The 13,500-nt window shown below is 51.1% G+C and overlaps 1 protein-coding gene across 1 annotated transcript; it reads right to left on the reverse strand.

The window, feature by feature from the left end:
• Positions 1–10,334: 10,334 nt before the first annotated feature.
• Positions 10,335–12,068, reverse strand: ORY1 (syncytin-Ory1). The gene is given in 1 exon segment (NM_001305593.1): positions 10,335–12,068. A coding segment is annotated over 1 exon segment (1,734 nt).
• Between the last annotated feature and the right edge of the window lie 1,432 nt (positions 12,069–13,500).

The raw sequence follows: 13,500 nt of genomic DNA on the forward strand, positions 1-13,500 counted from the left end.
AGGGTTAAGGGTGTACCAAAGGTGACACACCCAGGTTTGGCATGGTAAATCCTCTCTCTCTCTCCCTCTCTCTTCTCTCTTTTATTCTGAAGGGAAGTAATTACCCATAGCTGAGTTATTCTTGAAGGCAATCAGTGAGCACTAGCCCCTGTGGGTATAATATTCATCTGCTCTGTCCCAAGGACCACACAAAGGATCTGTGCAGTCCTCAGTGTAAGCTCAGAATCCCTTGCAATCTCCCACCAGGTTGCCAAGGTTACCGAGTTTGTGGCGTCTCCCACTGAGTACTCATGTCTCAGGCACTCTGTTTTCTCACACACCCTCAGTTTTTTTTTTCCACAGTGCCATTTCATAAGCTCCACACATTCACTAGGTCTTAACTTTGTTATTTCTCCCCTCCAGAGACAGGTTTTTTGCTTGGCTAAGGGCAGACACAGCCCTGTGGTGGCACAGCTTTTACGTATATCCAAAATGGCGCCTGCTCTTTGACTTGCTCGCCTTTGTAAGGTGTGTGGAGAGAAAGAATCGTGTCCATACCAGTCCCTTTTATGTTTTTTTCTCTCCTCTAGTTAGCCTGGTGAACTTTCCCCCATGGGGCTTCAAGCCTCGTTCCCTCTAGGCTCTTCCTGCTGCTTTCCCGGCAGTGTCTCTGGCTACTGAGGTTTCGCCTCACCTCTCTTTCCATTGCTGTTGCCTAGACTCAGTGGCTGGGGTCCCGAGCCATGGGTGCCCGTGCCCTCCACATAGGTCCACCATGTCCCACTAGTTCCGGAAGAGTTTCTTCTGCAGTTTTTTCCCTAACTCTTCCCTGAAACTATAGTATCTCCACTTTTATTAAACTATCTTTTCCCAGACTCTCAGTGTGCGCCCTCCCTATTCCACCATCTTGGATGAAGCCCAAGAAGGGCTATTGACACAATAAATTTCAACATACTTGTCTCCTGAGGTCACTTAATTCCTTCTTCAATTTCTAGATTTCAGTTTTTGAGTTCATACAACAATTTCTTACATCATCCAGTGAAACCTAGGATACAAATTTTTTAGCATTTTTTTTATTTAAAAGACTTAGAGACTTTGTTTTTTTATTGAATAAATGTGAATTTATTTAATTATTTATTTTTTTATTTTTTTGTAGCTTAACTGGTCACCTGTCAGGGCTTTGAGGTGCCAATCTCCGCCGCTTGGGGGCTGGTTTCCTTGAGAGATTATGGAAATTTTCTTGTTATCTTTTTGATCCTGTGTATCACAACGTGGATCTGGACTTGTGGTGTCCAGGGAAGCAAGCAGGGGAGCCTGGGGCGAGGGCTTCCCACACTGGGCCCCGCTGCCCACCCTCCAGTACCTGTTCTTGTGCTCCACGACATCTACACAGCTTCTTCTGCAATCCAGGATTTTCGACACTGTGGCCACATTGCCCGCACTGGCAACTCTGTGAATGGAACCAAGCTCCCAGCAGAGCAGGCAGTATCCAAAATGCGGCCGCCTCTTCAAGCGCTTGTTCTCAAACTCGCTAACAGTCCTGGTGCACTTATGAATCACCCATGAGAAAAGTTTCCCCATAATCAAAGCTGTCAGGGGCTTTCAGCCACCTCTGCAGCACAATATAAAGAAATCTGGCAGTCTGGCCACCATATAACAGAGGAGCTTCGTGGTTTCCAACCTCTTGGCTCACAATGTCACCCAACAACTGCCGCACATGCTTAGCACCAGGCTAAGCCCCGCCCTTTCTGCTCCTGGACATTCCTTCCTCTTCCTCCAGGCTCCACCCAGAAGCCCCTACACCTCTGAGCCGGCCCCTGCACTCACTGTGGTTGGCTGTGAACCCGAACTCTGGGCCATGGGCTATGCCCCAACGCTGGGCAGTGCTTCTTGTGCCACTTTTTCCTGTGGCCTGGACTCAGCAGAACTAGGCAGTGGGAGGGCCAGGAAGAGGGTAGGAGGGTTCCCCCCAGGGAGCACAGCCGCCCCCTCCCAGCAGGGTAGCCCCACAGCTTTCCCCTGGGCTCAGGAGATAGTGGGCTGTGTCTCCAGGTGGCTTGGGCCCTGGTGAGGTGCGACCCATGGGCCACATGTGCCCCTCTCCCTGGGCTCAGGCACATGGTTGCGGGGAGGTGACAGGTAGGGGGTGGCCTCGACCTGCTGCTGCCACTCCACTGGCTTCTGGGGCTGGCGTGCTCAGCCACCAGTAAACAAGTGGTGAGCCGGCAGCAGGGGAGACACTGACCACCACGGACGCCATTGCTTCCCTCTGTCACCGCCCCTCACCTCCCCACCCCCGTCAGCCCCAGTTGGGGCATTTCTGTGGCACCCAGATGCCTCCCTCCCTGGGCTCATGTCGCTGCTCCAGGCAGTCCAATTCTAGCAGGGTGCAGCACGTGTTTTGGGGAAGGGGCTTCTCCTGGGGAGCCAGCAGATGGTTTCTTCTGAGAGGTGGATTCTTGCGGGTGCCTAGTTCTGCCCAGTGAGACCCAGGCCCACTGCTTTATTCTGGGGGGCAGACAAGGAGGCAGACAGAGCCAGAGGACCTGCAGGGGCTCCTCCCACCCCGTCTGTCACACCTCCCCCTAAGCCCAGGCTGAGGTCAGAGTCTGCCCCATCCTCACTATAGGAGCTAGTGGGGTCCTAGGCGGTGGTGCTGAAGCTGCCAGGCTATGGATGCTCTCCAGTGCCAGACCTCCTGCCCTTTGGCCTCCGCAGTGTGGCAGCCATGCCAGCAGGAACTGCAGTTCCGCCAGCCCTCTTGGCCCTGTGGGGACTCTGCTTGCCTTGTGCCTCAGACATGTGAGGGACATGGAGCAGCCAGATGTCCCTGGCTGCTGGCCAGCTGAGGAGCTTGAACAGTATCTCAGCTCTGGGGAGTAAAACAACTTTCCCAGGTATCAGTGCCCAGGTACCCTGGGCCTGGAAAGAGGGGCTTGAGGCCAGGAGGAGCCCCTGGCTGCCTGGGGAGCAGCAGAGCCTGGGCCTGCACAGATTTCCCCTCCTTCCTGTCCCTCCCTCATGGCTGGACTGTGCCGAGTTTTGAGAGCACCTAGAACTGTTCCTGTGGCTCTGCTGGGTAGGGCGTGCCAGGCCCAGGGCTGTGTCTGCTGAGCCCACCCCAGCCTTTGGCTCCACTGGTATCAGGAGGGAAGCAGCTGCCAGGTGTCGGGAGGGTTGGGTTGTGACACTAGGCCAGGTGTTTCTGCAGCTGGATGACACTTGGGCATTTTTGGCTGGGTCATATAAGCTGAGCTATCCCAGGGCCCTGGCGTGCAGTCTCTTTCTGGATCCTTTGTTTTCCTGCTCTCCTGACAGCTGCTGATGGGTCTCTGTGGGCTGTGCTCTCTCCTTAGTGCTAGTTTTGCAATGGAGATCTTTTGGGAAAATCACTTCGGTCAGACCTGCTTGGTAAAGTAATCCCAACAGAGTTCTTTCCTCTGCTGCTTCACTGCTCGACTGCCCGCAACTGCTGGGGCTGGGCCGGGCCAAAGCTAGGAGCCGGGAACTCAATCCAAGCCTCCCACATTGGAGGAAGGGAACCCGATGACTGAGTCAACACCTACTGCCTCCGTGTGTGTGCATAAATACTGGCCGTAAATACCTCTCAGTCTGTCCTTTCCATGCTTCTGCAATGGTATCAATATTGAAACTTAAATCTTGGACAGTTTTTATAAAACGTCTTCATTCGATGCAGCTTGTGCTCCCAAATATGAGAAACTGCTTCTATATATGTCAGTCTTGAAAAATGTATTTCCAATAGTCTAAAAATTAAGTTAGATGATCCATACCTCATTTTCTTTACTGGAAAGCAGCTTTTCAGCCATTATATTTTCTCCATAAGCCACATAGTGGAGGGCAGTGTTGCCAATTCCATCCTCAATATTTGGATCAGCACCATGATCCAATAAGAGTGTAGCACAGTTCTCAGCGGGACACTGTACAGCCTGCCAGTAATACACCAATCACAAATTGTAACTTCTAGGAATTCAAAGAAAAACTCCCCATCCCAGTGGTTTCACCAGGTAGTCATATATAAATAAGATAAATTCATTTTTATTCTAAGTATGTAAACCAAGCCCTTCCTATACTGGGATGGTTGGGCACTAAATACCTTTATCAGTGGTGTTGCAGCCCTTGTATCTTGAGGATCAATGAGACGTCTTCTGCTTATGAGCAAAGCTACCACGTCTCTGTGGCCTTTTGCACAGTCTCAGTGCAGAGCGGTCCTATAGGAAATTATATTGCACAATCACTTCACACTGGCAGCAGCCATTTCATGTCTTCTGTCTCCTTTAACCTTTATCAAATGTCCAGTTGGTTGGATGAGGTCCCTGTCGCAGCTTGTACCATTTTAATAAAAACTTTGCTTCTGCATTTTGGTGTGATCTGGTCACTGTTAGCTTCTTGGGCATCTACTTATCTGGGCATAACAGTTGCGGGGAGGTGACAGGCGGGGGGCGGCCTCGACCTGCTGCTGACCCCTCCACTGGCTTCTGGGGCTGGCGCGCTCAGCCACAGGTAAGCAAGTGGTGAGCCAGCAGCAGGGGAGACACTGACCACCACGGATGCCATCGCTTCCCTCTGGCACCGCCCCTCACCTCCCCACCCCCGTCAGCCCCAGTTGGGGCATTTCTGTGGCGCCCAGATGCCTCCCTCCCTGGGCTCATGTCGCTGCTCCAGGCAGTCCAATTCTAGCAGGGTGCAGCACGTGTTTGGGGAAGGGGTTCTCGCAGATGGCTTGTGATGGGTGTGGCCAGAGAGCTCTGTTCAGATCTTAAGGGTTAAGGGTGTGCCAAAGATGACACACCCAGGTTTGGCATGGTAAATCTCTCTCTCTCTCTCTCTCCCTCTCTCTCTCTCTCTCTCTCTGTTTTCTTCAGAAGGGAAGTAATTATGCATAGCTGCACTATTCTTGAAGGCAATCAGTGAGCACTAGCCCTTGTGGGTATAATATTCATGTGCTCTGTCCCAAAGACCACACAGAGGATCTGTGCAGTCCTCAGTGTAAGCTCAGATTCCCTTGCAATCTCACACCAGGTTGCCAAGGTTACCGAGTTTGTGGCGTCTCCCACTGAGTACTCATGTCTCAGGCACTCTGTTTTCTCACACACCCTCAGTTTTTTTTTTTTTTTCCACAGTGCCATTTCATAAGCTCCACACATTCACTAGGTCTTAACTTTCTGTTATTTCTCCCCACCAGAGTCAGGATTTTTGCCTGGCTGAGGGCGGGTGCACCCCTGAGGTGGCACAGCTTTTATGTATATCCAAAATGGCGCCTGCTCTTTGACTTGCTCGCTTTTGTAAGGTGCGTGGAGAGAAAGAATCGTGTCCGTACCAGTCCCTTTTATTTTTTTTCTCTCCTCTAGTTAGCCTGGTGAACTTTCCCCCATGGGGCTTCAAGCCTCGTTCCCTCTAGGCTCTTCCTGCTGCTTTCCCGGCAGTGTCTCTGGCTACTGAGGTTTCGCCTCACCTCTCTTTCCAGTGCTGTTGCCTAGACTCAGTGGCTGGGGTCCCGAGCCGTGGGTGCCCATGCCCTCCACATAGGTCCACCATGTCCCACTACTTCTGGAAGAGTTTCCTCTGCAGTTTTTTTCCCTAACTCTTCCCTGAAACTATAGTATCTCCACTTTTATTAAACTATCTTTTCCCAGACTCTCAGTGTGCGCCCTCCCTATTCCACCATCTTGGATGAAGCCCAAGAAGGGCTATTGACACAATAAATTTCAACATACTTGTCTCCTGAGGTCACTTAATTCCTTCTTCAATTTCTAGATTTCAGTTTTTGAGTTCATACAACAATTTCTTACATCATCCAGTGAAACCTAGGATACAAATTTTTTAGCATTTTTTTATTTAAAAGACTTAGAGACTTTGTTTTTTTATTGAATAAATGTGAATTTATTTAATTATTTATTTTTTTATTTTTTTGTAGCTTAACTGGTCACCTGTCAGAGCTTTGAGGTGCCAATCTCCGCCGCTTGGGGGCTGGTTTCTTTGAGAGATTATGGAAATTTTCTTGTTATCTTTTTGATCCTGTGTATCACAATGTGGATCTGGACTTGTGGTGTCCAGGGAAGCAAGCAGGGGAGCCTGGGGCGAGGGCTTCCCACACTGGGCCCCGCTGCCCACCCTCCAGTACCTGTTCTTGTGCTCCACGACATCTACACAGCTTCTTCTGCAATCCAGGATTTTCGACACTGTGGCCACATTGCCCGCACTGGCAACTCTGTGAATGGAACCAAGCTCCCAGCAGAGCAGGCAGTATCCAAAATGCGGCCGCCTCTTCAAGCGCTTGTTCTCAAACTCGCTAACAGTCCTGGTGCACTTACGAATCACCCATGAGAAAAGTTTCCCCATAATCAAAGCTGTCAGGGGCTTTCAGCCACCTCTGCAGCACAATATAAAGAAATCTGGCAGTCTGGCCACCATATAAAAGAGGAGCTTCGCGGTTTCCAACCTCTCGGCTCACATGTCACCCAACAACTGCCGCACATGCTTAGCACCAGGCTAAGCCCCGCCCCTTCTGCTCCCGGACATTCCTTCCTCTTCCTCCAGGCTCCACCCAGAAGCCCCTACACCTCTGAGCCGGCCCCTGCACTCACTCTGGTTGGCTGTGAACCCGAACTCTGGGCCATGGGCTGTGCCCCAACGCTGGGCAGTGCTTCTTGTGCCACTTTCTCCTGTGGCCTGGACTCAGCAGAACTAGGCAGTGGGAGGGCCAGGAAGAGGGAAGGAGGGTTCCCCCCAGGGAGCACAGCCGCCCCCTCCCAGCAGGGTAGCCCCACAGCTTTCCCCTGGGCTCAGGAGATAGTGGGCTGTGTCTCCAGGTGGCTTGGGCCCTGGTGAGGCGCGACCCATGGGCCACATGTGCCCCTCTCCCCTGGGCTCAGGCACATGGTTGCAGGGAGGTGCAGGCGGGGGGCGGCCTCGACCTGCTGCTGGCCCCTCCACTGGCTTCTGGGGCTGGCGTGCTCAGCCACCAGTAAACAAGTGGTGAGCCGGCAGCAGGGGAGACACTGACCACCACGGACGCCATCGCTTCCCTCTGGCACAGCCCCTCACCTCCCCACCCCCGTCAGCCCCAGTTGGGGCATTTCTGTGGCACCCAGATGCCTCCCTCTCTGGGCTCAGGTCGCTGCTCCAGGCAGTCCAATTCTAGCAGGGTGCAGCACGTGTTTTGGGGAAGGGGCTTCTCCTGGGGAGCCAGCAGATGGTTTCTTCTGAGAGGTGGATTCTTGCGGGTGCCTAGTTCTGCCCAGTGAGACCCAGGCCCACTGCTTTATTCTGGGGGGCAGACAAGGAGGCAGACAGAGCCAGAGGACCTGCAGGGGCTCCTCCCACCCCGTCTGTCACGCCTCCCCCTAAGCCCAGGCTGAGGTCAGAGTCTGCCCCGTCCTCACTATGGGAGCTCGTGGGTCCTAGGCGGTGGTGCTGAAGCTGCCAGGCTATGCATGCTCTCCAGTGCCAGACCTCCTGCCCTTTGGCCTCCGCAGTGTGGCAGCCATGCCAGCAGGAACTGCAGTTCCGCCAGCCCTCTTGGCCCTGTGGGGACTCTGCTTGCCTTGTGCCTCAGACATGTGAGGGACATGGAGCAGCCAGATGTCCCTGGCTGCTGGCCAGCTGAGGAGCTTGAACAGTATCTCAGCTCTGGGGAGTAAAACAACTTTCCCAGGTATCAGTGCCCAGGTACCCTGGGCCTGGAAAGAGGGGCTTGAGGCCAGGAGGAGCCCCTGGCTGCCTGGGGAGCAGCAGAGCCTGGGCCTGCACAGATTTCCCCTCCTTCCTGTCCCTCCCTCATGGCTGGACTGTGCCGAGTTTTGAGAGCACCTAGAACTGTTCCTGTGGCTCTGCTGGGTAGGGCGTGCCAGGCCCAGGGCTGTGTCTGCTGAGCCCACCCCAGCCTTTGGCTCCACTGGTATCAGGAGGGAAGCAGCTGCCAGGTGTCAGGAGGGTTGGGTTGTGACACTAGGCCAGGTGTTTCTGGAGCTGGCTGACACCTGGACATTTTTGGCTGGGTCATATAACCTGAGCTATTCCAGGGCCCTGGCGTGCAGTGTCTTTCTGGATCCTTTGTTTTCCTACCTTCCTGACAGCTGCTGATGGGTCTCTGTGGGCTGTGCTCTCTCCTTAGTGCTAGTTTTGCAATGGAGATCTTTTGGGAAAATCACTTTGGTCAGACCTGCTTGGTAAAGTAATCCCAACAGAGTTTCTTTCCTGCTGCTTCACTGCTCGACTGCCCACAACTGCTGGGGCTGGGCCGGGCCAAAGCTAGGAGCCGGGAACTCAATCCAAGCCTCCCACATTGGAGGAAGGGAACCCGATGACTGAGTCAACACCTACTGCCTCCGTGTGTGCATAAATACTGGCCGTAAATACCTCTCAGTCTGTCCTTTCCATGCTCTGCAATGGTATCAATATTGAAACTTAAATCTTGGACAGTTTTTATGAAATGTCTTCATTCGATGCAGCTTGTGCTCCCAAATATGAGAAACTGCTTCTATATATGTCAGTCTTGAAAAATGTATTTCCAATAGTCTAAAAATTAAGTTAGATGATCCATACCTCATTTTCTTTTCTGGAAAGCAGCATTGTTCCATTCTTATATTTTCTCCATAAGCCACATAGTGGAGGGCAGTGTTGCCAATTCCATCCTCAATATTTGGATCAGCACCATGATCCAGTAAGAGTGTAGCACAGTTCTCAGCGGGACACTGTACAGCCTGCCAGTAATACACCAATCACAAATTGTAACTTCTAGGAATTCAGAGAAAAACTCCCCATCCCAGTGGTTTCACCAGGTAGTCATATATAAATAAGATAAATTCATTTTTATTCTAAGTATGTAAACCAAGCCCTTCCTATACTGGGATTTTTGGGCACTAAATACCTTTATGAGCGGTGTTGCAGCCCTTTAATCTTTTTTTTTTTTTTTTGTACAGGCAGAGTGGATAGTGAGAGAGACAGAGAGAAAGGGCTTCCTTTGCCGTTGGTTCACCCTCCAATGGCCGCCGTGGCCAGCACACTGCGGCTGGCGCACCGCGCTGATCCGATGGCAGGAGTCAGGTACTTCTCCTGGTCTCCCATGGGGTGCAGGGCCCAAGTACTTGGATCCTCCACTGCCCTCCCAGGCCACAGCAGAGAGCTGGCCTGGAAGAGGGGCAACCGGGACAGAATCCAGCGCCCCGACCGGGTCTAGAACCCGGTGTGCCAGCGCCGCAAGACGGAGGATTAGCCTAATGAGTTGCGCCGCCGGCCAGCCCTTTAATCTTGAGGATCAATGAGACATCTCCTGCTTATGAGCAAAGCTATCACTAATCTGTGGCCTTTTGCACAGTCCCAGTGCAGAGCGGTCCTATAGGAAATTACATTGCACAATCACTTCACACTGGCGGCAGCCATTTCATGTCTTCTGTCTCCTTTAAACTTTATCAGATGTCCAGTTGGTTGGATGAGGTCCCTGTCGCAGCTTGTACCATTTTAATAAAAACTTTGCTTCTGCATTTCAGTGTGATCCGGTCACTGTTGGCTTCTTGGGCATCTACTTATCTGGGCATAAGAGTTGCGGGGAGGTGACAGGCAGGGGGCGGCCTCAACCTGCTACTGACCCCTCCACTGGCTTCTGGGGCTGGCGCGCTCAGCTGCAGGTAATCAAGTGGTGAGCCGGCAGCAGGGGAGACACTGACCACCACGGACGCCATCGTTTCCCTCTGGCACTGCCCCTTGTCCCGTCCCGCGGGACAGCAACTGGGGCCGAGCACCTAGAAGGAGAAATGAAAGGGACAGGAGACACAAAGATGGCAGCAAGACAGGTGCCGATCAAGCTGCGACTTTATTTTTCAACCACACACTTATATATCATCGAGGCAGGGTATCGGGAGGGGGAAGGAGGGTGGGCTTATCTTGTAGCTGCAATGCTAGTGCAAGTAGGGGAAAGGTTACAAGGCCTTAAGGCACAAGGTCACACAAGGTTGCGTTATCAGTACTATCAGGTCTGGCCTGTCCAGCCCTGTCTCTCAACTAAGAGGTCACATGCTGCGTGGTCCCCGACATATCCCCCTTTCTTATCAATTAAACAGAAATGGCTACCGGTTAGGCCAAGCATGATGAGCGAGCAGTGCCTGTCTTAGGAATCGACCCGGAGCTCCAGCACCTCTTACCCGTCATTGGATATCCTTGCCAGTCCCCAAGGACTCCTGTCTTAGGTGGGTGAGGTTCCGGGAAGGTGCCCGTCATTGGCTTACTGCTCGTTTTATTGATAGGCCTGGGGCCCTTCCTGGGCTCCCGACTGGGGCAGCGGCAGACCGAAGGGGAGAGTCAGTTGTTGGAGGGACCGTGACCTCACTGGCCAGACTTCACCGGCCGGAGAGAGAGATAACGTTTTCCATGGGATCTTCCATGGCCAGACTTTGGTAATGTATTTGAATTGGTCTGGCTGCTAAATTATCTACTTGTTGTCTGATAAAGGTCATCAGCCTATTGAGGAGACAAGGACCTATAGATAGCACAACAAGCAACCCAACAATGGGGCCTAAAAGCGGTAGCAAATAGGGAAGCAGTCCATTCCATCCAGTCCAAAAGGGATTTTCAGCCATGGCACGTCGACGACGCTCCAGATCTTCTTGAAGTGTCTTGATTTTATCACGAACAATGCCGGACTTGTTAGCATAAAAACAGCATTTTTCCTGTAAAGCCAAGCAAATACCTCCCCGTTCAGCAGTAAGCAAGTCTAAGCCTCTACGATTTTGTAGAACCACTTCCGCTAGGGAATCAATTTGATCTTGAAGGTCCTGAATGGTGGTGGATAGGGTCTGCACATCATTAATAAGTTGTTGGGACAATTCTCTATATTTGTGGACCATGATTCCTAGTCCTGTGGATCCTGTAACCATAGCTGAGGAAATTCCCAATGTGGCTAATAAAGGAATAAATTGAATAGCTCGTTTTTGTCTCCCTGCAATATAATCAAGGGAGGGGATAGGAACAGGGGTATCTCCATTGATAATCTCTATATCAGGAAAAAGTATAGCATGCATGCAATTACCGGTCCAATTTGTTGGTAAAATGGTATAAGCTAAATTATCCCTACATACAAAAACGGTGGAATTAGGGGCATAAAGAGGGTAGTTTACTGTTACATTATTTGTACAGAAAGGAGCAAGGCCTACATCGATATCGAAGGGATTGTTGTTGGGAGGTTTATAAAGGCAAGTGATATTTTCCGTTGGGACAGGAAGAACGGGAAAGGGCTGCATAGGGGGGTGGCCCAAGAAACTATTGAACTCAAGGGTATTATTAAGCGGTAGAAAAATGGCAAGAGGAAGGGGGGGTCCCTGGCGTAAACAGAGCCAGCAGTCTCTTGCAAGGTTTGGGGCAGAGAGATTAAGCAGTTTATGGGTGTTGGTAAGGATATCGATGGTATTGACATCCAAGTCTTTATTTCCTCTGGAATGAACTTTAGCCAGGGGGTGGTATTGGAGGGAAGGGTAAAGGCTTTCAAATACAGTTTCGAGTACCTTTTGTGTTTTTAATTTAGTAAGGGTATCCTGAGGGCCTCCACCGTCAGACACTCCCACAGGGGCTATAGGGTACCAGCAGGCTACTTGTCCCTTAGTGGGGCAGGAGGGGGAGCTGAAGCGTGAAGAGGACAACTCTCCTCCGAACGTTCCCTCATAATCTCCTGATATAACGGCAAACAATAAACGCTGATTTCCCTTATTACAGGTTTGATACTGTGTATAACAGGAGGAGTGCACGGAGTAATGGATAGTTTTATTGCACTCTGATGGGCACTGATCCCCAGTGCGGTAAGAGTCTAGCTTAGGTTTGGGAACACAGAACCATCGGGAACCCGGGACGGTCAGATAAGCAGTTTTATCTCCGCAGTCTTGTGTAAAACGTGGCTTTTGAGCACGGCCACGGCCACGGGTTCGTGGGAAGGATACTATTATGCCCCCTGAGCAGGTACAAGGGTGATGCTGTTGAAGGTATTTTTGAATGCCCTGAGGGTTGTCAAGCCCTGCAAAGACTGGTGGAGCCCAATGGATGGTGTAGATTGCCATCATCAGGAGAGCAAGGCTGAGGGCCATTGTATTAGGGCCCTTTGGAGGGGTTAATCAGTGAGCCCTCAGGAAATGTAGCAGGGGAGGAGAGAATAGAGAGAAGATAAGATACACAAATAGCAACAATGGCAACAATTCCAGCAATAATAAGGAGTCCTGTAATGAGTCCCAGTAGCGTCCAGCCGGGTCTTTTCATTCCTGTGGGTATAAGGAAAAGGCGTTCTCAGGGCCAAGTACAGGCTCTGGAACAACATCATTATTTGTAGGAATTGGCGGATTAACTTGTTTAATTAATCTTTCAGGTAGCCATCTTGGTGCCGATTGTTTTTGGTCCAGGATGCAGGCTGAGCCACGTCCCCAAATGAGTACTGGATCTGGGCCGTGCCAGCTACTGGTGAGGGGGTCTCGCCACATTACCATAGGCGGAGCCGTATCAGGGGAAGGGTGCCAATGACGGTCCGCAGCTGAATGATTATTATTATCCAAGGTCAGGAAGTTTAGCACAAAGAGCGCATGATTCAATCGGTCGCGGGGAGAGGCAAAAGACAAGGAAGTGGCTTCAAGCCGAGTGAGCCAAGTTTTTAGTGTTTGATGGGCTCTTTCAACAATTCCCTGTCCCTGTGGATTGTAGGGAATTCCTGTAATGTGGTTAATATGGAGCGCCTCACAAAATTGTTTAAACTTAGTGCTGACATAAGCAGGACCATTGTCTGTCTTAATCTTAACAGGTTTTCCCAGTACAGAAAGAGCTGTGATAAGGTGCGAGATAACATCCTTAGCAGCTTCTCCTGTGTGGGGGGAGGCAAAGACAAAGCCACTATAGGTGTCTATAGAGACATGGAGATACTTTAGTTTGCCAAATTTTGGGAAGTGTGTGACATCCATTTGCCACAGTTGATTAGGGAGAAGACCACGCGGATTGACTCCCAAATGCGGTACAGGTTGGCTTGTAACACATGAGGGGCATTTTTTGACTATTTCACGAGCCTGTTCTCGTGAAATTTTACAAAACAAACGGAGAGATTGAGCATTTAAGTGATGTAACCTATGCAAGTTTTGAGCTTCCTGTACTGATCCCACAATTATGGAGAAGGTAAGCCTTGTAGCAGCATCTGTCTGGGCATTACCTTCTGAGTTCTGAGCTTTCTGCACTGATCCCACAGTTGTGGGGAAGGTAAGCCTTGTAGCAGCATCTCTCTGGGCATTACCTTCTGAGTTCTGAGCTTCCTGCACTGATCCCACAGTTGTGGGGAAGGTAAGCCTTGTAGCAGGATCTGCCTGGGCATTACCTTCTGAGAGTGACCCTGGTAGGCTTGTGTGTGCCCTAATATGTCCCAAATAGAAGGGCTGTTGTCTTTCTCGTATTAGCTTTTGAATTTGTATAAACAAGGGCATAGCGTTGGAAGTTGTTTTAAGAAAAGGAGAAGTCTCAAGCAACGGAATGGAGTGAGCTACATAT

The sequence above is a fragment of the Oryctolagus cuniculus genome, chromosome 13, assembly GCF_051225735.1.
Source record: "Oryctolagus cuniculus isolate XC-2025 breed Fujian yellow rabbit chromosome 13, ASM5122573v1, whole genome shotgun sequence".
Classification (NCBI taxonomy): Eukaryota; Metazoa; Chordata; class Mammalia; order Lagomorpha; family Leporidae; genus Oryctolagus; species Oryctolagus cuniculus.